General features: G+C 40.6%; 1 protein-coding gene across 12 annotated transcripts in view; it reads left to right on the top strand.

Moving 5' to 3' along the window:
• The window catches only part of DOCK3 (dedicator of cytokinesis 3), a 188,122-nt gene that overhangs the window by 94,544 nt on the left and 67,331 nt on the right, over positions 1-26,247 (top strand). For all 12 annotated transcript variants that reach the window (XM_079317228.1, XM_079317220.1, XM_079317224.1 and 9 more), the window contains 6 exons: positions 594-675; positions 5,021-5,081; positions 7,069-7,216; positions 11,760-11,848; positions 13,912-14,037; positions 24,087-24,211. In XM_079317228.1, the coding sequence (XP_079173354.1) occupies positions 594-675; positions 5,021-5,081; positions 7,069-7,216; positions 11,760-11,848; positions 13,912-14,037; positions 24,087-24,211 (631 nt within the window). The remainder of the gene's footprint in view (positions 1-593; positions 676-5,020; positions 5,082-7,068; positions 7,217-11,759; positions 11,849-13,911; positions 14,038-24,086; positions 24,212-26,247) is intronic.

Genomic DNA, 26,247 nt, shown 5'->3' with positions numbered 1-26,247 from the left:
TCTTGGTCTTAAGAAGTAATATGAATGTCCATGTCTTATCATGCATTGTGAGGATTGTTTGTTCTGCAGTCTGGCTAAATGTGCTGGTTTTATTCATCAAAGAACTGCTTAATTTGATTGGTAAGAGTTATATCAATTGAATCTTAATGTATTTGAATTAGTGTCTTGCTTCTAGAAATGCTCTCTGTTGAAGGAGATTGCTTAATTGGTATTCTTGTAACTTTTAGTTTTGAGTGGATTTTAATGAACTCAGTTTTTCCAAAGGCAGTGTATCCCTCAGCAAGTTTGCCTTAGCCTTTGCCTGGAGGAGTTGTAATGTGTACAGGTTCTCTACTTCTTATGTTCACATTATTTTAATGTTATTGCATCATGAATATGCATCAACACAATGTTTTCACATGCAGACTACTTACTATTAGAAATCTGTGCTATTCCATGTCATTTTGTATAGACCAGTGAATACTATTTTATAGACTTTGGAATTATAGCAACCACTACATCTTTTTTGCATAAAACCCAAATCTACCTGTATTTTTCTGTTGAAGGATTTATAGGAAAAGCTCATTGTTTTTTTACCATTGTTTGTTTTTCAGTGAGAGGTTCATGGTGAGGTTAAACAAGAATGGAGGCCCCAGGAATCCAGAGAAGATCGACCGAATGTGTGCACTTTTCACAGTACGTGTCTGTTCCCTTTCATCTCCCCTCACAGGAGTGGGGTGGGAGGTTTCCTGAGGGGAAGGAAACTCAGTTCTTCTTCTCCAATATAATCAGTAGAACAGAAATAGTTTCTATGTTTTGTTATGGTTTTGACTAGATGTTAACATAGAAAGTGAATACACTTCTATATTATTTTTATGGCTAAATGAATATTCTGAAGTACTTTCATTTGTTCCTGGAGATAGTGTGAAATTTTTAATAATTTCATTAGATGTGCTGTGCTCTTAGATAACAGGGCATAGGAAAAGGCTGTGATGGCCTGAACATAAAACAAGGCACTTTTTTCTGAATGAAAATCAGACAAGTGTTATCCCTTGTCCTGTACCTACATGCCCTTGTCAGAAATCCCTTCTGCTCTGGTCTTAAGTTGTGTTTAAAATTCCCTCAGAATCAAGTGTCAGACCATCATTTTATCTGCTACTTCTTCTCAAAAAGAATATGAAAATCTGGAGACACTGAAATTTTAACAGCTCCTCACAGAATAGCTGTAAGGAATCTCAGATCCCAAGTGTGATAAACACCTTCCATCATGACTCACCTTTACTTAGTGCACATGCTGGAAACTCTGCAGCAGAAGTATTTTTACCTTCAGTGAAGAAGAAAGATGGCAGAGCTTTGGTTCTGGCAGTTACACTCTCTGAGCTCAGGCAGGGCTGGACACTGAACCAGGCACTGGTTCCTTTGGTCCCCAGCACTGTTCCTTTCTCTCCTTTAAGAAGGCAGCAGAATTCCTCCTCTTAGAGAACAGATAAATCCAGGTGTAAGGATGCTCAGTTCTGTCTCCATCTGGATCTAGGAGATGCAGTCCAAAAGTAGCACTGCCCTGGATGCTGACATCAGTAGCAGTTCTGGTACCATCAGGGAAGTGCTGTCAGCTGATGAAACATCAGCAGAGGTGACAGTGTCACCCCAGAGATGGTGACTGAAACCCAGAGTCTGGCCCTGCTGGGAGAAGGTGGGCAGGGGTTAAGGTTCAGCACTTGGCTGAGTCAGGTGAAAGGCAAGAGTGCAGCATTAGGAGCTAGCCTGAGGAGTGTTCCCAAAAGGCAGCACAGACTTTGTATCAACTTTGGCACTTCTGGCCTCTGAGGTTCATCAATTTGGAAAAGATTTTCAGCATCCAGCTTCCCCACCCTCACCAATGCCACATGACTTGGGGTCTTGGAACAAATGTCCTATTTCTCTCTGCGTGGTGAACAGTGTGAAGCAGTTTTGCTCTGCTGATCTGCAAACCAGCCCTTACACCCTTTAAAGCAATGATAAATTACAGCCAGGGCCATAACACAGTTCCAGGAGAGGCTTGCTGCATATTCTGATAGGGCCAGTCTAGTCCAAGAGCAGCCAGCCCTGGGACTGCAGACATTGCCAGTGCAGCCCCAGCCCTGACCAGAGACACCTCCTGAGCTCCCTTTCCTATCACTGTGCAAGAATTCCAAAGCTGCTGCAGTCTCAGCCCTCCAGGGTGCTCAGACTCCATCACTGGCTGGTGGAGGTGCTTAGACTCTCTCATTCATCTGCTATCAAATGTGTACTCTACATAACAGCAATTATAATGAATGTATACTCTATGTAACAGGAATTATAATTGGAGAAATTATCTGTGCAAAAAATCTCACACTTCTAAAACAGTGTTTTTCATCAATGTCTTCAAAGAACTTTCCAAAGTGTATGGTAAAGAAACAATAAGTATTTGCTTTTTTGAATAACTGTTTTATCTACAGTGGCTCTGTTTTATCATAATTTCTTAATTATGAAATGCTTCTAAGATAAGATAGTTCTGTGATTTTCAGTTCTGCTCCAAGCTTGTGTTCATCTTGACTTTAGATCTATTTATTTATTTCCTTGCCCTCCCTCACCACACCACAGTATTTTTTTTAAACTCTAATCTTTCCCCAAGGCATGCAGCCCATATCTTAGATAATTCAAGGGATCCCTATCTTTTTCTGCTGTCTCTATTACTTCAAAGAGTTCAGCTGTCTCCTGTGTAAGATATCAAAATATCCCAGACTTTGGTTTTACATCTACTGTCATATCATAGCAAAGGTGAGAAACTGCTCGCTCTGGTGATCAAAGCTCACTCAAGGAAATCTCAGCCTGTGCACATTAGAAACATTTCCTGCCTCTGAATTAAAATGTAACTACAGTGTATAAGCTTGTTATTTTTGTTAAATACCTTTTTCTCTGTGGCCTATGAGGTTGGCAGCTGAATTAAATAACTAACAGGTATCCTGAATTCCAGTGGTTTGGGGAGAGTTATGTTGGTATTTGGGTTTTTTAACACACAAGCAGACCTTTCTAGAAACAGCATTGTAAGGAACTAACCATTATTGTAGAGTAACTCTCTTGCATTCCCAATACAGATGGGAAAATTTAGGGGTGATTTTCTAAAAAGCCATTCAGTTAGAATGAAATGATATTGTGTATCAGTCAGTATCATTTAGGAAGCTCAGAAGGATGCAGGAAATACCCAGTCTGTGGATGCTGTCCTAAGAATAACCAGTAAATGTAATTTATCCTCTCCTGGTCCTAGGAGATTCTCTGCAGAGGAATTATCTGAAAACTTCCTCACAGGGGTTGGGGCTTTTGATTGTTTGGTCCATGTCATAGTAAGAATTTCTTGCCTTGTAAAAAGCCTGTGCTGTACAAACTGAAATGCAAGGCCATCTGGGCCCACATTTTTTGTCTTTTGCCTGTGACACAGTATATTTGTGAAATTGGAAAAGCTACTAAAGTGTGAACTCATCAATATGTTCATGCCCTGCCTTTTTCTGATGTTTTGACAGCTGCCCTTTGAAAAAATAGTTCTTTGAATTGCTGTTAATTAGAACTGGTAATCTGATGGTGTAATAAAATTGCCACTGTCAAAGCACAGATATTTTCAGGAATTTATTGCTCTCTTGAGCATTAAATATTGCCTTCAAGTTTTTTTGCTTTTTGAAATGTCTTGTCAGGCATTACGGAGATTCAAACTATGTCAGATCCCTTTGTGTGTGTAGCTTCATGTCTCCAAGACATGCAAGATAAAGGCTACCATATGTTACCCTGGTATACTGGGTGATGGAGAAAGCCTAGAAAGAAAGTGTGTTCCCTTCTTGGTGCAGCAGCAGAATCGAGCCTGAGGAGGAAATGCTAAGAGTGGTTTATGTGGCTTCATTTTTTGGCTCTGGAGAGACAAATCTGCTGGTTAGCAGCATCCCAAACAGTGGCTCTGCAGCTCCCTGGGAAATGCAGAGGTGCTCTAAGAGAGCAAGGAGGCACAGCCATGAATTTATTCCTTGCCTGCTGTAATTTAGCAACATAACACAATTGGGAAGGAATTGAAACTTGTCCTTAGGATAAATTCCCTTTGTGCCTTGTTCTGAGTCACTGTGCCAGCTTTTATTGTAATCTGGAGTTGCATTGCCATTAATCTCACTGGTTGAGTTTCTCAAGTCACATGGGAAAGAAATTCCCTGTGAGATTTCAGGTTCATGTTTTAGCTTTCAGCAAAATGCTGGTTTTAATTCGAAATTAGTTCAGATTAGGAACTACAGATCTTAGATGTCCACAGTTTAAATTTCCTCCCCTCTTTATATAAAAATAGCATTATTTCCTTTTGCTGTGGTTATAATACCACGTAGCTGAGGAGCTTTTTTAAGAAAACCACAAGATTTTATCTGAATCAGAGCTGGTTCCAGTTAATTTTTCTGTAAGTAGTACCTGGCAGTGAGATGATAGCACTTAGTAGAGAAAAAGGCAGCAGCTGTTGCTGTAGAGCACGAGGACCCTTTTTGCATCAGTCTAAAATAGGGATGAATATTCTCTTGGTACACAGTATCTGTTTAAATCTTAGAGATGAGTGGCATAGGGAAAACTGGTTTTTAGGAAGAAATATTTCTTAGACCTTCCCTGTAACTAAAAAAAAATAAATTGCAGGAGGAATGTCTCGGAAGTTGCTGTTTGTTTATGAAGATATCAGTGAAAACTACAACCTACCAAGGAAATTGCAATTAAAGTGGCTTCTGACTTGTGAATGCAAAATGCTGGAGTAATGAATTACTGAAAAGTGTCCTATGTGTATTTTCTAAATTTTTTTCATTATTTTGAAATTTTTCTCAGAGTCAATACCACTTATTTTTCTTCATTAACCTCATCTTTCCTTTTGCTCTTCTGTAGGTTCTCCTTTTCCTGTTTGGTTTTTCTTGAACCTCATTTTTAAAAGTCATGATCTGCTTTTCTGTGACATGGGATTTCAGAGTTTTCATCCACATTTCTTGTTACAGGCACTTATGTTGGAATGTCTCTATTTTTTCCAATCTTTCAGGATCTCAGCAGCAAGGACATGAAGAGGGATTTGTACATAGTTGCCCATGTAATCCGAATAGGTACAGTATGATTTAGTGTTTGAAATATATGTGATAAACAGAGCTCTTAGAGTATTTTTAAATGTATGTTTTAATTAGCTGACTTTGTAATGATTTATACATTTAGGAAACTCAGTCATAGATTGATTGACATCCAGACCATATGGAGCTAAGTGTTAGAAAGTTACAGATGACTGTTTAACAGTGGTTTTGTTTTTCTGAGTCTGAAACAGAATTTTTGATTAAACACCACATCTATGGGAGAGGGACAAACTAAAAAGGCTTTTTGTTTAATGTTTAAAAATTTTAAATGAGATCTTTTTACTGGTGATACAGCTGTGTTACAGGGCAGGACATCAGTATGTCTGACCATCCACAAGGAGCAAATCAGAGGCTGTTACCAAGATTTGTTTTCTGCTGTAGGAGTCTGTGGTGCAAGTACATATTTTACCTGTGTTAAGTGTAATTTATTTTAAATATTAGGCCTAGAATGTAAACACTGTATAGCAGGAGCAGCAAAGACAGTTTCCTCAGCTATATTATTGTAAACAAGTGAGTAGTGCAGTGCCATTCATGTGTTTCAGGTTTTCAGCTGACTGAAGAATGGCCAGGCAGTGTTTGCAAGGAAAGGGTTTTTAAGCCTGTTGCCAGTGACTGCTCACACCCATTACCAACCACAGGCACCTTTTCTGAAGTACAGCAGCTCTAAACAGAGCTTTGTGTGTTGTCCTGGGAATGGCAATGTGCCTTCAGAGCCACCAATGTGTCAGAGAGGTCGGGGTTTCATTATCTGACTTCCCGTGTCATAGGAGCCTGCACATCACAATTGCTCTGTTATCACTTGAGGTGATAAATGGAGCTTGTAGAAAGATGCTGAATTAACCTTGATGCAAGGGCTGGACAAATTATTACGTGGAATGTTACAAGTTCACTTCAATTATCACAGTGATTTTTCTGGCCTTGGCATCTTTTGATCTATTTAAAAACTGCCTCAGTAATAGGAAGTCAATCACTGAGCAGCTTTGTACCTCAGATTTCTCCTTCCTGTGCTCCAAGAAGGCCCCATCTGAACATGATAAACAACCAATATATAATATTAAATGTATTATATGCAATATGTAATACATTCCCTTAAAGTAGTTTAATAAAATGAGAATTTGTGCAAATAGTGCACTCTAAGGAGGGAGCACAGTGAATCTCTGTGTGGGTCAGACTGGTGAGTACAAGCCACATTCTTGGCTCATCCACAGATGATTTGTAGTCAGCCCAGCTGGATGCAAATATGTGTCATGGAGCTACAAATCAAAGATGGCCAGACATGATGCTGTTCACTTTGCCCTTTACTGTTTTTGGCTGAGTGAGGTGTAGGTTCAAATGGACTTCTGGGTTTGAAAAGCTGAAGAGTGAAAAGCTGTGGTGGGTTGACCCCAGGTGGACTCCAGGTGCCCTCCAAGCCTCTGTGTCACTCCCCTCTGCAGCAGGATGGGGCTAGGTAGTAAATAAGATGGAAGAAGGCTGAAGATAAAGGCAGTCTGATAAAGCAAAGGAAAGCAAAAGATTCATTCCCTACTTTCCTTCAGCCCTCAGTGTCCAGTCACTACCCAGGAAGGCAGGCTTCAGTCTGCATAGAGCCAAACCTCACAGTGACAAATACCCCACTCCTTCTTCCTCTTTTATTGTCGTGAGCTTTGGGACATCCCTTTGGCCAGTGAGGGTCAGCTGTCCTGGCTGTGTCCTCTCCCAGATCTGCCCCCCAGCCTCTTGGAGAGGGGGATGTTGCAGGGGCAGCCCTGGTGCTGTGCCAGTCCAGCTCAGTACCCCTGGACTGTCACCAGCACAGCCCAGCACGTGGGACTGGGGGAGAACCAACCCCAGCTTCTCCAGAGGCAGGCAGGAGTGCCAGCCTGGAGCTGAAGGTGTCCTGGCAGTGTGTTCTCAAGGGGCAATGAACACAGCAGGCAGGATGTGGCTGTGTCCATCCCTGATGTTTGCATTTCCTTCCTCACAGGTCGCATGCTGCTCAATGACTCCAAGAAAGGTCCCCCCCATCTGCACTACCGGCGCCCCTACGGCTGTGCAGTGCTCAGCATCATGGATGTGCTCCAGTCCATCTCTGAAATCAAGGAGGAGAAGGACTTTGTGCTCAAAGTTTACACGTGAGTAGCTCCTAGAAGGAAGATTTTTGCTTCTTGATTATTCCAGCAGCTCATAAAAACTGATGAATATTATCCACAGATGTTTCAGGTGTGTGAAATCCTTCAGAAGTTATTGAATATTCCCCAGATCTATGTGACTTGCAAATCTGCTATTTTATTAATGTGAATTATTTAAAATCTGCTGAGCTCAAACCCAGAGAAATGTGCTGCATTTCATCTGATGAAGGGAATAATAGCTCATGCCTCATCTGCTATTCCTTACCACTCATGGTAACTAACAAAAGAAATAGAAAACAACTGAAGTCAACAGTGTGTGACCAAAATTCTCAAAAGAAATTAACATTTTTTGAGTAGGAATCTGTCTTCAGTTATTTGTGATTTTGAACTTTGAACTAGCAAATTCTTATTATGAAATGTGGGCTCACAGTTGTAATAAAGAGGTCACAGACAAACTGTCTGCAGACTGCAGGGAATATTTAAATCCCTTGTCAGTGAGGATAAATACTGGCAAGATCTGCTTTGCACATGGGTTGAGGCACAGCTGACACTGCTTTGTGGTCTGTGGCCACTGCTGAGAGTAGTAAGATAATTTGGTGGGTTATGGAATTTTGTCATTCTTTGAGAAGTGCATTCAGCAGCAGAAAATGTGACCTTCAAGGGTAACTAAATGAAAAAATTACTTTTACTGTTCACTGAAGAGTCTTGGATGTCTCATCATATATTAGAAATCTCAAGTCCAAACAAAAGTCTCTCAGAGTCAGCTTTTTCATTCTTCCTTTGCCAAAAGTTAGGAAAATTGTAGCAAAAATGTCAAATTATAGGGAAGAAAATGGTCATCTTTCTTCTCTCTGTCAGTGGAATCTGGCCAGTCTTGGCCTTTTGTCACATTCAGTTTCAGCTTATCTCAGACCAGTGGGTTCTGGCTATATAGTTCTATTGGCTTTGTAGATATGGTGTTAATGTATTGCAACTGCAACATTTTGAATGTTTACAGAAATGGAACATTCTGATAATTAGATTTCTGTTTTGTTGCCCATTTAATACCTCTTTAGCTTCTGAAAAACAGAACAGAAAATACTTGTTGAAACACTGGGCTTTGTCAGTGACAAGTGGAGTCATGCAGCCTTTTAGAGCAACCCTCAGTCTTGGTACAGTGATGGAATAAAAATCACAGGATACAGAGCTTTTCTTTTTTTTGCTGCTAATCTGCAGTCTTTTGTTAACATGGATTCCTTTTACAGCACCCAGAGCACCAACAGTTTTGCCCAAATTCCTCAGCACATTTTCATCAGCTGTTCCTCACATGAGCAGGGAGAGCCCCTGGCTGAATTCAGCTCTGTAATCAGATGTTTGTCATTCTTTATCACTATTATCACTCTCCTGGGCTGTTATAAGGTTTGTACATCATTATTTTATGTTGCTGCTGTTTGCAGGATTCTGTGTAAACCTCCAGCAGAAATATTCAGGAAGGAACATGGATATATCTGAGGGGCACCAGCTCATCCCCTTTGCAGCTTTGCTAGCTGTTGGTCTTTCATGACAGAGTTTTCATGGGTTTGTCTCTTGCATCTTCTCTTTGCACATTCCTTTAGCTAGCCTGCCTTTTCGTGTTTGTAGGCTACAATTGAAATGACAGGGCTTTGTCCTTTGGAAGTTTAAAATTGAATATGAGTGCTTAAACAGCCCTGAACTGATTTTCTTACCTGCTGCTCTCATTTTGATTACTGTTTAAATGCCTCAGGCTGGCTCTGAAACATCATAAGATGAAATAAGGAGAGAGGTGTATTTGTATTTTTCAAGGAGCAGTAAAAAGCATTCCTTTTATACACTATGTGGCTAAAGCTTACAGCTGCCACAAATGAGACAGCTAGAAAAGCCTTTTCACAGGGAGAAGGTGGAAAAAATTTGAGACTGAAAACCTAACAAAGGCTGAAACAAATACATGGTCTGTCAATGGAGACTTCTGCTGAATCCACAAGAGAATGCTTATTGGGGAGGCAAATAAAATCAATTTACTTCACCAGTCTTTCTCAGCTTGCCTTATTATTGTTAAAGATTTATGTCTGAAAAATATTTCTTTCTCACAATTGAGATTTTCCTCTTTTTTAATCCCACAGTCATGTTAAAATCTCTGTAAGAGGATAGAGTACCACAGCTGTAGTTATAAGCTCATTATGCAAAAGCATAAAGGTTTACTTTTATTATTCTTTTTAATATATATGTAAAATAATTTAAAAGTGAGATGGAAGTTAAATTCTGTCCATTTTTTCTGAGATAACTTGACTTAATATTTTGTATTCCTTTGTATCTTTAATGAAATTTTTTGCTCATTGAATGTTACTCTTTGTCCCCATCTTACAATTCCCCTGAAAACTCTTCCATATTCACTTTTTCTGTTTCTTTTTTTCTGTCCTACTTTCTTGCAATCTTTTTTTCCTTCTTTCTCTAGCCCTAGATCTTAAAATTCTTACCTGTTAATGCCTGAATGCCTTTCCATTTGCTATTCCATTGTTGCTGTTTGCCCACTGGACAAGAGCTCACATCCCATTGCTGACCCCAGCTGCTGACATTGGGGGCTGCTGTGGGATGGAGAACATTCCAAATGTGCATTTGCTGCACAACCAGCCAGCCTCAAAGCTGATGGAGGGCTCAGGAAAAAAGCCTTATTTAAAGGAGAAATAGATTCTTTTCTATACTTGGTATCTGGACAAGTAAAATGTGAGCACAGTAAAACACATTCCAAGCCAGTGTTTCCAGGCCATCCTGTCAAAGCTGGGAGAACATTTTCCTTCCTGGCACTCAGGAAATGCCAAGTGCAGCTTCCACTGGCACTTAGTACAAAACTGGCTTTAAGCTGCCCTTACAGAAGATTTTGGGATAACTTGGTTGCAGGTTAATTTGCAGGCATAAGTCATTGGAGGCTAAGATCTATTTTAACTTGCACTCCATAGTCTGGTACAGCAACTAAGAAATCACTACAGATTAGACATTTGTTTGGAACTGTGAGGAGGGAGGATGGTATAGAGTTTGTGCTATAGAGTCTCTCTCTGCTCTTAGGAGAATATTATTTGGAGTGGGATAAATGACTTTTAATGTTTTGATAATGTGAAGATAAATTTTATTTTTTCTTGGTGAGTGAGCTGAATTAGCACACACCACCACGATTATTGACAGGGGGTTTGTACTGTCCATTAATGCCTTAGCTCTGTTGTGTTTAGGTTTTGAGAGGTTGTTTTGGGGAGTGCAAATACAGTCAATTTACCATCCTGTGAGCTCCTGCAAGGTCACTTCATGCTGATGTGCCTTGTGTGACTGTGTGGGCACTGGTGTCTCCTCCCAGGAGTGACACAGTACTTACAGGAGGTGGGCAGTAGAGCAGTGACATGTTCTGTGCGTTTCATTTGTACCAATTTTCTCTGTTCCGCCATTCTAAGGACATTTGGGGGTGTCAGTAATTGTGCCATCACAGGCTTTGAGGGTTACCTCATTATTTTTGGCAGCACATGGTTTTGCAAGACTGAAGCTGTAGGAAATTGTAGAGAACCTATATTCCTTCTGCCATGCTATTCTTCAGTTACATAATGCTGCAAACCAAAACATCCCCACTGCTTTCACAGGAGCTGCTGTGTGCCTTACCCTGACTGTGCTGACATGCTGTACTCTTGGGGGAAGCAGAAAAGGGGAAAAATGGTAATATCCTTGGAGAAGTTTTACAAAGTGACTTATTTGTCAAAACTCCTAGGAGCAGAAAGCTTAAAGTATGAGGGTTTTTTTTAACCTGTAAGAGTCAATAGGACAGAAGTTTAATTAAATTGTTTAATTCAATTGCTTTTCAGAAGAAATGAGATTCACTATTGCTGCTGAGTTAAAAACTGCTGACTTCATGGGGAATCATTGAATCTTGTGATTTAAATAAAGCACAGATGTATTTAAAATGCAGTTAGACTTGAGCAACATATTGCTTTTCCTTTCTTTTTTAACCAATAGCAGTGTTTTTGGTAAAGGTGCCTTTTTTTTCATATGAGAGAAGATTTTATGGCTCATCTTTCATGTACAAGCTTGATAAAGAAGGTCACTTCAGTTCTTGGCTTCTCTCCAAGTCTGAGGTGTCTCCCACCCTGTGGGACAGTAGCCTGTGGCCTCAGAATGTGGGGCTTCTTCCCCTGATTTCTGTCTCAGTGGAACTTCAACTCCTGCATGTTGTGCTTTGGATCCTGAACACAAGTGTAGCCCTCATTTTCTGCATTACAGAATTTGGATAAGATGTCCACAGCTTTCTTCATTCTGTCATAATCTGAAGAGTGGAACAATGGCTTTGATGATAGAAGAGTCACCACCAGCTCCAAAGTGTCCATTGAAAGGACATAACTGTTAGGGAATATTTTGTTCCCTTCCACTTTTAAAAATAAGAATTATGTGGGATTTCTCTCATTCATCAGGACCCTGCAGACTTTCATATTATCTCTGCAGCAAAGTTGACTGACATGTTCTAGGATGGTTCAGCAGAAAGCTTTTAACTTGAATTAGTGTTCTTTTATTTTAGGTGTAACAATGAAAACGAATGGTGCCAGATTCATGAAAATATCATCCGCAAGTCCAGCACCAAATACACAGCCCCCAGCTCCAACTATGGTAAATATCTGCTTGTGCTTGTCAGAATTACAGCTGAACATCTGCTCCAGGAAACAGCTGATTATTTGTAGCAGAGAAATTCACTGAGATGTGAGGTTTTCCTTTCGTAGCTAATGACAGATAAATAGGGAAAGTAAATCCTGTCTTATCTGTTTACCTCATGTAATGATGTCTGTAGTTGCTAATTCAGAGATATCACTGCTCTCCCATTGCAAATGAAGCAGCTGATAGGATACAGTTCAGCTTCATTACAGCCAGTTCTGCATTCATTACCAAGTGCCTGAATCATGGTCATGTCCAAATACTGAAGTTGTCTTAATTTTGCTTGTTTGTATACTGAGACACTGTAGTGGAATATGCACTGCACACTCCAATAGAAGAGATTAAGCACTACAATAACCAAATGAAACATTTTACAGGTTTGGAATTTTACTATGTGAAAAAGTTGGTCTCATTCCCTGCTGCTCCTCCTGTTACAGTTATCCATTAGTCATCATTAGAAGATCTTCCTAAATTCTTTATAACTTTGAAAACTTGATCATCATGTCTGAACTTCCAAATTTGCTGCAGTCCTTTTACACTGGAATTTTAAAATGTTTTCAGTGGTTTGTTTTTAATAGCAAACAAGGATATAAAATGAAGAAGTTTTCCTGTAAGTGGCAAAAATAATTAAGGTTGATTTCTAATGAACATGTGTCTCTTGTGTGCTGTGAAACCTTCTGCACACACAGACACCTCATATATGGTATTCAAAGGGTTTGGATTTTTTCCATGGTTTCAGAGCCTGTGTTTTCCCTGCAGTGCTCTCCCCTCTATCCAGCTAGGCAGTTGCATGTCCATGTTTTGGCAGCTTTTGAGTACATACATGCTGACTGTCCAGTTGACTGGTTGACCTCTCTTTTCTTCATTTTAAGGCTTTATGCTCATTTTTCATCCCAGGTCTCAGTATTCATTCATCTGGGTATCTACTTATTTGCCAAATATGGCTGAAGCCAAACAACAGGCTTGAAAATTATTTCAAGAGAAGGCAGGAAGTGGGTAGGAGGTACATGATACTCCTGGTTTTGTTCCCTTGGTAACTTGTCTGAGGAAATGGTGACTAAATATTGGTCACAAAGCCCAGATATTAAGCTTAGTTTCCTTAGTTTCCTGAATGGCTCATCCAAAAATGTGCATCCAAGGCAGGATTTGGTTTGGTGTGTGTTGTTCTGGGCAATGAACAGAGAGGACAGAAAGAACTCTTGACCAAGTGACACTGAAGGAGATAAAGACTGTGGAAAATTGCTCAGTGCACGTAATTCTCATGGACATGTGCAGCTGGTAATGTGTGCTCAGCAGGTGAGACTAGGCTTGAATGACTGAGCTCAATCCTGGTATTTTTTGGTATAGTAATGCAGGAGTTCATAATTTCACTCTCCTATGTTGTAAATTAAAAGCAAGTAGAGAAAGCAGCTGGACTGAGATTAAATGTGTAATTATTCCTAGTCCAGTTGTTCAGATGATACACTGAACAGCAGAGCTGATTGCTGAAGTCAGTTTGGCCTGTTGGCACTCCTGAAATATGTTAAGAAACTGCTGGCAATTTCATTAAAATCAACATCCCTCTATGAAGCAGTTAAAGGAATTAGTGGAACAGATACACTTTAAGTCTTTTAACGATATAAAGCAGGATTAAAGGCACTTTAGAGGTGTTCCAGAGCTTAGTGTGGTTGGTGGTCCCTCAGACAGAGGTGGCATTGTTCATACATGTGTCATAACCTGCTGCATGTGAGGAAAAGAAATAATGGAAGTACCTTCTGCAGCCTGGGACATGTCTACAAAATTATGTATTCTGCTTGTTAGGAGTTGTATTTTGATATAATTCTGTGTTCTTAACTGATCCCTCATAACAGTTGTGTTTTCTCCATTTCAATTTTCAATTACTCCAAGGGAGAAAAGAACTCTGTGTTTATATATTGTATCAAATTAACTGTGGAGCAAAACATTCATTTACCTGCATGCTCTATACACACAGAATCTAATTCTTAGATCAGAAACAATGAACCTCTTTGGATTTTTTCCAGGACTTATAATATCTCTTCAGCTTCTTCGTGGTGACATGGAGCAGATCCGAAGGGAAAACCCCATGATCTTCAACAGGGGCGTTTCTGTCACCAGGAAACTGGGATTTCCTGATGTTATAATGCCAGGTAAACAGAGCAGCTAAAGCTGACAATATTGGCCATTCTTTTCTCATACTCTCCAATCAAGTGCAACTGGGATGGGCACTTTACTTGTGTGAGATTTGTAACAGAGTTGTCTTATTTATCAATAAATGCCAGATTTGGGGGGATAAATGCTAAAACATTGTCAGGAGAAGACATTACAGTGATAGAAGGTGTTAAAATCATGTGGATAGAAGGGAATCTGGAAAGATTGCTCTGATATTCCCCAGAACCCCTGCCAGTTAATATCCCTCTTGTACACTCAGCATAAAGATGTTTCTTTTTAAATGCATGAAATTTCTTCTTCCTAACAGTCAAAATCCTGGAAAAAATGAGTTTCCACTTTACAGCTTAGATGTTTTTGAGTTTGTGTGATCTTTTTGTAATGAGAAGCAGAGAAGATGAAGACCTGGTTGGATTTTCCTCTGGCCTCACAGAGCAGCTGGTCTGTGCAATGTCTTGTCTGCAGCCCTGCTGTGCTTCCTCTGCTCCTCAACTCTGGAGCAGCAGCTGGAGATGTGTCTTGGCTTGGCAGCCCCAGCACAGCCAAGAGTTCATTTAGGGAAGAACCCAGAACGTGGGCAGTCATGCAATCACATAAAACCTGGTGTTACACTAGCTTGACTTTTGCAGTGTGGTAACAAATGGGTTTGCTGATGAGTAGCATTTGAACTATTACTTCATTGTTGTGATGAGCAAACCCAAGGGTGACTTTACAGACATGGGAGATTTGGTGAAAGCATAATGGGAAAAGCATCAGATTTTATTACTCAAAAGACTGCAGTGAGACATCAGTACCACAAGTAGTTGGAGCTTCATTGTGGTAGCTCTTCAGAAACCACAATAAAATAGGGAAGCATTTCCAGAAACTAAAGAGTCAAAGGATTTAGAACAATATGTGTATATTTCCTAATGAGCTTGAAAATGGTGGTAAGAGAGCAGCAGAGGATGTGGGCTATAAAGCCAATTAAAAATGCTGTGGCCTTATAGCAGTTCCAGGCATAATCCAAAGCAATGGAATAGGGAAAAAATTAATTATTGCAGGCTGATGTACAGACACAGCAGCTGCAAGGTGCTTTGCTGTAATTGAGATCACAGCTGGATGTGTCACATTTACACACCTGTGCAAGGGAATTGATTCTCCTGCAAGAGCTGCTTGATGCTCCATTTCTGTGGATAAAGCTGTGCCTCAGGTGCTTCAGGCCACTGAAGCTGAATTAACAGTCCTCAGTGTTCCCCTGAGTAATTTTTTGTTTGTTTGTTTGTTTTCTGGGCCTTGGCCCCTCTGCAAAGTGCACAGTTTGTCCCCTGTATTTGCTGCTCTGGGCAAGGCTTTGGGCTTGAGCAAACAGGTCAGAACTGCTCATACAGAAAGTACTCCTTCCCTAAGCTTTTAAAATTCTCTCTTCATTGCAGCTAATCCAAATTTCCAGATTCTCTTTGTGAGAGCCACAGGTCTTTTTAGAGAAGACACTGGACTTTTTAAGATGATAACCTGTTTGGTATTGTATACATACATACATACATACATATATATATGTATATACACACATACATATGCACATACATGTATATATATGCTCAAAATGCTGATTGATAGAAACAATGGTGGTAAAATCACCACTCTGCTATTAAATGCTTCCTGCCTCTCTAGAGGATCTAGGCACAGGACTTCTCCTTGGTTCCAGGTGTGTTAGAAGAGATATTCATATATTGAGTTTAGTTGCAAAGCTTTAAGCATTGTAAGAATAATGCTTCTATTTGTGAGGAAAGGCAGTTTGTACATGTCTGTAAACACCAAGTAAGAAAAGCCAAACAGTTGAGGAATGAACTTTCACTGCAGTTATAAATGAGGACATTGCCTGTGAAGAGAGGGATAGTCATGAATGGAGCTCCAAACAAAGGCTTTCACTATCTAGGGTATTCTCCAGAATAATGAAACCTCTGGAAAATGAGGAGACTGAAATGCAGTGGAACTCCACTGATGCAGCAGTGTTCTGTCTAATTACTAATCAGGGTGTTTTTGGAAATCAAAGTATGTTTGATATAGTCAAGTGACAGCAGATATTTATTTGTTGTTTGCTTTTAAAACAAGAGATCCAGCTGGAGTTTGCTTGACATCCAGGATGGAACATTTTGGTTGTGTCACCTTTCAGGTGAATTAGCGCAGTTACATGAACAAGGAATGTCTATCAATTGACTTTGTTCTTATGTTTCTACAGCTTTATGAGTACTGTCTAAATTTGAAAAGTGATTCACTGGGGACACACATGACCAAAAAAAAAACAAAACAAAACCAAAAACAACCACCAAAAAAATACTACCAAAAAGCCCCAACCAAAGACTGAAAGCTGTCATGCACATTAGCAGTTCTCAGCTACGTCTGCTGCTTTAATAGTCTTTGTCAAACCAGCTCTTCCTTGCTTTGCTTAGAACTGTTTGTCATTAAACATAGGGTTTCCTCTTCCAGAAAACGGCACAGAAAGTTCATGACCTGTATTTTGCAAGTGGATACAGATTTTTCAGGACAGTGTGGTTTAAAAATGTTTTGTATGAATAAATTAATAAAGGCTGTGTCCCGTGGTACTTTTTTAAACAGCAGTGATCATTCTGCTGAACCAAGAAATCTATTTTTAAGAAAGTAAATAACTCTAGCATTTCAACTTTTTTTTTTTTTTTTTTTTTTTTTTTTTTTTTGTCATAGGTTTGAACATTTTCATTTTCTTTTTTACCAGGAAATCCTTTCACATTTTAACTACTAAAATTCTGTAGCTGTGTCTCAATACTGTTTTCCTATCTCTTTTTTTTTCTGGAGCATCAGCTCCTTGTATCAAGCCCTCTTTTTGTGTCCCTCAGATAGGAGCACCATCAGTGGTAGCTGGTCATAATTAAGAACAAAGTGAAACTGGTCTTTATGGGTTTGTATCTTGCATGGTTATGCAGAACAAGCTTGATATTCTACCAAACAACCCTTCCTGCCTTCTTTTGTAACATTAAAATGTTCTTTGTTTCCTGCTGTGTTGTCATCTGACAAGAGCATCATAAAGACTTCAGTTATCTTTTTTAGCAAAATCAGAAGGGGATTCAGTCAAACCAGCCTCCTGAAGAAGTTATCGTGGGGTTTTATTCTTTTATGGTTTGTTTTTTCTTTATTTCTTTTCCTAAATTGTTCCTGGGTTTAAGGCCATGCATCTGATGCTGCCAATTTTACCTTTCCCAGAGCAGAGCAGAGCAGTGAGGCCTGTGCTGCTCCTTGGGGATTGCAGCTGGGCTTTGTGCAGGACTTGCTGAGCAGAAATCTGTTGCACAAGCTTGGTGTTTGTCAGTCCCCCAAGGACATCCCTCCCCTTGCCCATGTGCTGATAAGTATTCTGTCTTTTCCTTTGATCCTCTGATGAAAAGTGCATGCTTCATCTCTGACTCGTGAGTGATGTTTCTTTCTCTTTTTTCTCTCTTCTTGTCTTAATTTCCTGGCTTCTCTCCTCTTCCTTTCCCTTTATTCTCTCCCCTTTGTTTCTGATGCAGAGATGAAGATTGTTGGGTGTAAGTTTCTGCTTTTCTCTGTAATGTCTGCTTTTTGCTTGCTTTTTTTTTTTTTTCATTTTCACATCTTCCATGGAATGTTGGGATTGATAAAGACAACAAATCATAACATCACAGGGAAACTTTGGTAACAGGGAGGTGGAGACTTTGTCTCTCTTCATACCACACAGTTTCAGGCAAATTTAGTAACTGTGACAGGAGAATCAGTGAGAAACATCTCAGCATCTGTTCAGTCAGTGAGCACAAAGTCATGGCAAAAATACATTGAGGAAAGGACATGGCAAAATCCATCAGCCATTCCCAGAATGTTCGTGGAACAGTGCTAACGAGACCAAAAGACATAATTATGTAATAATTATCACCAAAAAGTGTCTACAGGGAGAATAACAAGTATTATTGTCATAAATAAACTTGTGGAAATGGAAAGTTGGAGGAGATAAGAAGCATTAAAAAAACAACTTCCTACTAGTGAAAGGCAAATATTCCAGGAAAATCACCGCATTTAAAAAGGACATTGTATAAATTCTTTTCTATACATAGAAGTCAAACAGTGGGTAGCAAATAACCTAATAAGTATTGCTTGTCCCTTTTCTTTGAAACAATTGTGTTCTGCTCGGTGAAAGCTGGAGAAGCACACAGAGTTACACTTGCATAATGTTCCCTTTAGAGAAAAAAAAAGCTAATTTTATTTGCCATAGAGGCAGCAGATAGAAGCTTTGTTTCCCCTTGCTGCTGTAATATTGCTCACAATTATGTTAATAGTTGCTCATTGTAACTATTTCAAGAATATAGGCCTTAAAAAAAACCTGCTGCCTGGCTGGTGAAGGGGCAGAGAAATGAGCTGCTGAAATGGATGGGATGTGATCCCCAGAGTGTGGGACTGTGCCAGGAAAGCAGTGGGAATTCAGGGGCTCCACGGGGCTGTCAGAGGGGATGGCACCGTTCAAGCCAGGGAAAATCACACAGTGGGAGATGGGACTGGGAGCAAGTCCTGAGGGGAAGCCAGGAGGCAGGACAGAGGTGCTGGACACCCTTCCCACTGAGCCTTGGCCAGTTTTTCCTTGTCCCTCTGGTTTGGATGACACAAAGCTGCTCCTGTCAGCCTGGCAGGAGTGCTGCAGTCCCTGCCCTGCACAGGCAGCTGTGTTTGCCCTGGAGGCAGCTGCAGCTCCAGATCTGGGGCAATTTTGCTGTTTGAGGTCACTGACACTGGCCCCCTCCAAAGCAGCAGCTTCCAGGGAAGAGCATCCAGAGAGGGAATGGCCAGGATAATGTGAGAGCAGCTCCCTGCAAGGAGCTGGAGCAAATGCAGCCAGAGCACTGAGAACGCTGCACATGGACAGAAATCCTCTGCACTTCATGCTTTGCTTCAAAGCTTTTCCCTGCTGGCCCAAGGGCTCAGTTTGAGCTTGGCTTAGATCAGTGGGGTGATGCTGGTTGGCTCTGGTTGTTCATTTATAGACAGGACATAGATGTGCAGGTTTGGGTTTTCTTCAGAAGCCATTGTGGAATATACTCTGCTTGTCTTTCTTGCCCATTCACTCTTCTGTGAAATGCCACTGTTTTTTAAGAGATGCCAAACCCAGGGGTGTTAGAGTCCAGCAGATAGTGCATCACATCACAGTGTGGAGCCCTAAGTGAATAGAACCAGCTCAGCAATATGATAAAAGTAGAACTAAACACTAATATTCTGATTTTTTTCGCTTGGCTGCCTGAATTGTAAAATACTAAACTTTCACCTTAAAAAAAATTCCAGCTATTTTACTTAGTTGAAACTAGACCTGCACACTCAGACTTCTGGGAGCTGCCACTTTTCCCCAGCTTGCAGGGATATATTACACAAGTTGTCCACAAAGTTACAAAAAACTCACCTGGTAGCTCAGAAAAAGAAGTTAGAATTGAGTGATCTCCTGCAGAAACTTCTGTGAATTATGTACCCTTTTTTGATAGAGTATTCTTCTGCACAAAACAGGCACCATTCCTGTCCTCAGTGTTCAAAATCTTTAGGATTCCTGAATAAAAAGTTTTTTATTGAATGTAGACAGTTCCTGTAAATTGTTACTAATTTGCAGTACAAGTAACTGGTCAGTCTTCCAGTGGAAAACCTGCACACTCTATCAGAAAAAACTCAAAACTCCCCATTTCTTCTGCTGGAGACTAGACAAGGAGTGGCCATTGGGCTGCTTCAGGTTATTAAGTCTTGAAAATGATAAAAAACTATTTGGAAGTCTTCCAGTACATTCCTTTAAACTGCAAATGCAAAATCAATACTTGGCTCATGTGGCCTTTTCCACCACTCATTTTTGCCCCCATTACTATTAAAATAGTTCTAGGTGATATGAGAAAGGATTTCCATTCAATACAAGTGAACCTCCCCAAGCTATAATTTATGATTTATAATTTCAATAACTGTATGTTGGACATTGGCCTTAGTAAATAGGTTAAAACAGACAAACAAAAATACCTTAATAGAGGTGAAGGGAGTTGATAAATGAAGAGCCCCATAACACATCAGTAAATGTTTTTTAAATATTATCATGGAAAATTCTGTCTTTCAAGGCATTTAATGTGGGATTAATGTCAGTAACCATGTATATAAAAAGTGCATGATTATGCTAAAAAGAAGATGTGCCTTTGCCCCAAGAAAATAGAGGTCTCTGTTCTGGAAAGTAAAAGGATGAACAGAGACATCTAATGGAAAAAAGAAATGAAGGGAACTTTTGCCTTAAAACAGCTTGCCCTCAAAAGTAATACCCCATAAGTTTGACATGATCCACAACACAGATCTAAAATAACTGTAAAAATGAAAAAAGTTCCACAATTTGCAGATCTTCCCAGGCAGATGCAAGTTGTGAAAGTAAAGACACAAGAGAACTTTATTCCTCTCTTTAAAAAGAACCCTATAGCTAAAACAAAAAAAAACTTCTCTCTCTGAAGTAAACTGAAATAATTATTTAAGTAAAAGACTGACTGAAGTGTTTCTGTATCTATGTTGTTGTAAAGAAATACAGAAGGTGAGAAGAAAAGAAAAAGTGATCTAAAAATCTTATTTCAAATTTCTTATTTTCTCTGTGTTATTCACACATTTCTTTTTTATACCCTTTTAAATTTTAAGCCTGTCTTGTTTTTACTCCTCAATCCTATCTCAAAAAAAATTAAGCATATTAAAATTAGCAAACCTAAACTAAGCTGAAACAGAAGTTTACTTTTGTTTTTAACTGGAAATCAATTGTAGAGAGATGGGCTTTGAAATAAATCCCATTCTGGAAACTCATGAGCTTTTCAGTTCCTTGACAGCCATCCTGCACAGAGACCTCAGCTTCAAATGACATCAGCAGGCTTTGCTCCATAAATACCCATGGCCCACTGGCCTTGTAGCACTTTTATTCCTCTTCTGATGATGGGAGGCCACAGCTCACCTAGATTTTTGCTCTGTGCTGCTGTTTGGGAAGGCCTGAACCCTCTGTGGTCCAAGCTGAGGTACAGCCTGGTTTCCCCAAAATGCAGGATCTGCTGTCACAAGCACAGAGCTGTTTGTGCAAGTCATTTGCATGAACAGTCTGACTTCTTAAACAAGATCATCATTTATCTCTTTGTCTCTTTCCAATGGAATTAATCCAGCCAAGCCCAGGTTCCTGCCTGGGCACGTCCCTGTCAGTGGGGATGGAGCTGCCCAGGCTGCTCCTGGTCCTGCTGATGCCACCGTGGTGCAGCCTGTACCTGGTGTCCTGTGCCAGGTGTCCTGTGTCAGGTGCAGCCCTGTGCCAGGTGTTCTGTGGCAGGTGTCCTGAACCAGGTGTCCTGTGCCAGGTGTCCTGTGCCAGGTGCAGCCCTGTGCCAGGTCTGTGCCAGGTGTCCTGAACCAGATGTCCTGTGCCAGATGTCCTGTACCTGGTGTCCTGTGCCAGGTGCAGCCTGTGCCAGGTGTCCTGTACCAAGTGTCCTTTACCAGGTGCAGCCCTGTGCCAGATGTCCTGTGCCAGGTGTCCTGTGCCAGGTGTCCTTTGCCAGGTGTCCTTTGGCAGATGCCCTGTGCCAGGTGCAGCCCTGTGCCCCCTGCCCCTGCATGCCCAGCCCCACATGGGGCTGAGCTTTCTCTCTGGCCCTGCACTCTCAGAGCAGTGATTGCACTAAACTGCTCTGTGCTCAAGCATTTGCTCTGGGTTTTGTGCTGCCCACTGGGGTATCAGAGCTCAAATCCCTCAAAAGCACAAGCAAATGGAGGGAAACAAAAGGCTTGTAAGGCTCAGGTCAACTGATATGTTAGGAAAGAGAGATTGCTCCTTGTAGGAAGGTGATTTCCATCAAAATAATCACCCTACCTCATGGTTAAAAGCTTTTTTGTCTTTGATACATACATTTACTTCCTATTTTTACTGTATGCATGACCTTTGTTTATTTTTTGAAGATCCAATAGACTATTTTTACAAGAGAAGATGCACTGTTATATTTCACTGTAATACTTTTCCCCATCTTCCTTATTTTTTATGCAAATCTACTGGTTTTAAGATCCCTCTACACCCCACCCCAAAGGCATTTTTTTTAATTAGTGGAGTAATATCCCTCCTGTTAAGCTTAATAGAAGATAAGATGCTATATATAACCAAATGCTGCCTTTAATTTAGGCTGGAATATTATTTGCTATCTGACATTAGACTTTGTGTAGCCAGACTGCCTTCCAGAAAAGAGGTCATAAGTAGGAAGCTCCAAAATGCTAATTATAGTGAGTACAATTAATTTCTATTAAGATTTACAACATACAAATTGAAACTTTTTTCCCTAATTATGCAAACCACTGAGAAAAAGGGATGGAGTCTGTTAAGCAGGAGGATTTTCAAAACAAAAGGCCCAACTTAAACCATATTTTGTGATGAATTTTGTATTTCCTTGCTATCCCTATAATCAGGATAGAGGTACCTCAGCTTGGTAAACCCCAAGATAATTTTCTTTATTGTGGCCCATGGATTGTTGCATTTGATGCTGTGCTTTGATAATCCAAAGCAGATCAAATATCTGAGGTCTTTCACCAAGCTCTTGGTGTCACCTTTTCCCTGTTGCTGCCCCCTGGCAGCTCAGCCTCTGCCCCTGCAGGAGAGGGACTCCTGGGCAAAGGAGCAGTTCTGCACACAGATTCCCTTTCACACAGAGGTCCTAATGGGAAGCACTGACTGGCAGCCACAGAGCTGGGCTTTCCATGCTGAAAGAATTGTACTTATCTCCAGAAATAAAATTGAAAGCAAAGGCAGGACTGAAAGCTTCTATTGTTTGTCCCTACAGTAGATTAAGGAACAAGTTCTGTGGGGTTTTTGATTTCAGGAAGAATTTGAAGCGCTGCTTTGAGGGGCACAAAAGGATGTCCCTCAGTGCCTGAAAGCAAATGCTGCCTTATTTCATTGTGCTTCTGATTAATACAGGGATTTAACTGCATCAGCTTCTCCAAGTGGAAGAAGTCAGACATTGAAAGAGGCTCTGCTTTGTTCCATTACTTTGTTATTTAGTGTCTTGGGGCTGATTAACAAAATATTTGCCTTGAAAAGGTTGTTGTTTTTTTTTTAAATTAATTTTTATATATTGCCCTTTAGTGTGTTTGCCTTTCTGGCAAGTAGGTAAAAAGAAATGTTAAGTGTGAAGCATCATAAAATGGTGACAGTAACTAAATCTTATAGAAAAATAGGTGTTACTTGATGTCCTTTTGGTGTAGACCTTAGAATTTACCATATTAGTTTTGAAAGCAACTAGTTTCCCACAGTTTCCCAAATCAAATTCTAAAATAAAACCAAGCCAAGTGAGCTAGAGTCTGTGAAACTGAGGATAACAAGATGCTGAGACACAAACATTTCTATTTCTGAATATAGTAATTTGGTCTGAAAGCTCCTGAAAGTGACGCCGTGAGAAGCTGGCAAGTGTCCATATGTCTCCTTTCATATAGCCATGCATATGGATAGCAGAGGCCAGCCAGAAAACTAGCAAAAATTACATTTATAATTCCTTCCTAATCTGTCTGAACTGAATTGTGATCAGGTTTTTATTTTGTTGTTATGATAAAATGAAATTATGAAAATAAAGAAAATGCTTGAAAGGCTAACTGAACATAATGTTATTCTGACGTCACAAAAATACTTATTTTTTGTAAAATATATTGGAAATAGGAAGTCTGAAGCTAAGGGCGTTTTGTCAGGCTCAGCCTGACACTTCCAGCTCAGCTAACAAGGCACACTAAAGCAGTAAGAGGTTTTTTTCCCCTTCCCCACTTACATAATTAAAACCAGTATTGAATCCGAGTTCACATTATTAAAGGCATTACTAACAATGGTCTGATTTTATGCACTGATATAAACTGTTCATCCCTATTAACAATTAACTTGCTGCTTGCAATGACTGGGGCATCAGCCATCGTCTTGCAGAACACAGGGAAGGATTTGCAGAATGGAGCTGGGCCAGCCCCGTGTCCCTGTGGAGTTTAAGGCTGTGGCTCTGCTCTGTCCCTGCAGGTGACATCCGGAATGACCTGTACCTGACCCTGGAGAAGGGGGACTTTGAGAGGGGTGGCAAAAGTGTGCAGAAGAACATCGAGGTGACCATGTACGTGCTCTATGCTGATGGAGAAATCCTGAAAGTAAGTGCTGCTTTCCCTGAGAGCCTCAGGTGCACTGCCCTTATATGGAGATAGAAGACTTGGAGAAAATACTCATGAACTGAAAAGCCTGTGTGATTTCCAAATGTGGTGTCAGTGGCTAAAGTAAAAAAATGTAGAGTAACTGTAATCAGAACTAAGGAGTATATGGCATATCTAAAATTAAATCATGTGTCATACAACACGATGAAATGTGATTCCAAGGGAGACTTCTAAATCTGAATTGTTGGATTATAGTACTCAATGTAGTTCTAGAAAATAAAATTTCACCCTAGGTTGGCTCCATTCCAGCTGGGAATGGGGATTGTTTATGTTTGTTGTTTTACCTCCTCTGTTCTTTTAGTTTTATTGAAGAGAAGGAGGTGGGTGGGAGGTTGTGAATGTAGAGAAGTAAACAGGAAGGATTTCAGCATGAGCAGCTATCAGAAGTAACTTCCCCCTACCTGTTCTTTTACCTGCACAGCAATAAAATGGGCTTTGTAGCCATTACTACAATCTGAACACCTAAAAGTGTGTACTGAATACATTGCCACAATCTTCTGGTTTTAATTGAAAGAAGAAATTTCATTACTATAACTGCTTGTGGTTTCATTAAAAGGAAAGGGTGTTTCTTGTAAGGAACTCGTTTGTGCTCAGAGCTATTGCAGGAAGATCAAGTTCCTTTTCTGCCTAAGCTTTTCAAACTGAGTGGCCACATTTTAATCATCAGTTGATTTCAGTCTGCTGAGTACAAAGAGAATATCAGCATCTCAAACTGCAATATCAGCATCTTCAAATGCTAATGTACATAATGGTCCCTGATGATTACATACAAAAGCCAGATAATTTCTAGACATTATCATTCCTAACTTTGGTAATTTTGGTTGGAATAGTCATTCACTGAGATAAAGTTGGTTTTTCATTGTCTTTGCCTGTTATTACTGTTGTAAAGTATATTGGAGTTTTACATGGGAGAGTGAGACAGGAATTGCACAAACACTGTGAAGGATGGTCAGTCCAATTAGAAAAAAATCAAGTGGACAGACTGTCCTGAGAAGCTGTGGCTGCCCCATCCCTGCAAGTGCTCAAGGCCAGGTTCAATGGAACTCTGAGCAACTCAGTGAAAGGTGTCCCTGCCCAAGGTAGGGGGGTGGAACAAGAGCTTTAAAGTCCTTTCCAGCCCAAACCATTCTAGGATTTGCCATAAAGGAGAGACTACATATAAAGGATCTTTGTGGGGTTTTAAAACTTAGGCAACATATTTAAAAGAAACTCTCTGTCCCAGTTTTTATGGTATTGCTCCTCTGTACGGTTGCAGTCAAAGCAGCAAAGACATTTGGTTTGTGTCTTGGGAGATCTTTGGTTCCTGCTGTTTCACAGTGCCTGTGAATGTGGGCAGAACACTGAGAGTTCATTGACCTTTCACACTGTGTCCCACAGCATTCCCTGGAAAAGCTGCAGTCCGTGGCTTGGACAGGAGCACTCTGCTGGGTTAAGAACTGGCTGGGTGCTGGGCCCAGAGAGTGCTGGTGAATGGAGCTGCATCCACCTGGGATCAGTCACCAGTGCTGTCCCCCAGGGGGCTGTGCTGGGGCCAGTCCTGTTCAATACTTTTATTGATGACATGGGTGAGGGTATTGAGTCTTTCATTAGTAAATTTGCAGATGACACTAAGCTGGGAGCGTGTGTCCATCTGTTGGAAGGCAGGAGGGCTCTGCAAAGAGATCTGGAATAGTTGGGTGGATGGTCAGACTCCAGTAAGATGAGGTTTAACAAGTCCAAGTGTCGAGTCCTGCATTTTGGCCACAATAACCCCCTGCAATGTTACTGGCTGAAAGGGAGCTGGGGGTTACTGCTCAGTAGCTGGCTGGACATGAGCCAGTGTGTGCCCTGGTGGCCAAGAGGGCCAATGGCCCCTGGCCTGTGTCAGGAATGGTGTGGCCAGCAGGAGCAGGGAGGTGATTCTTCCCTGCACTCAGCACTGGTGAGGTCACACCTTGAGTGCTGTGTCCAGTTCTGTCCCCTCAGTTCAGGGAGGA

This window comes from Erithacus rubecula, assembly GCF_903797595.1.
Source record: "Erithacus rubecula genome assembly, chromosome: 13".
Classification (NCBI taxonomy): Eukaryota; Metazoa; Chordata; class Aves; order Passeriformes; family Muscicapidae; genus Erithacus; species Erithacus rubecula.
The sequence above is the reverse complement of the archived record's forward strand: the minus strand, read 5'-3'. Positions and strand labels throughout refer to the sequence as shown.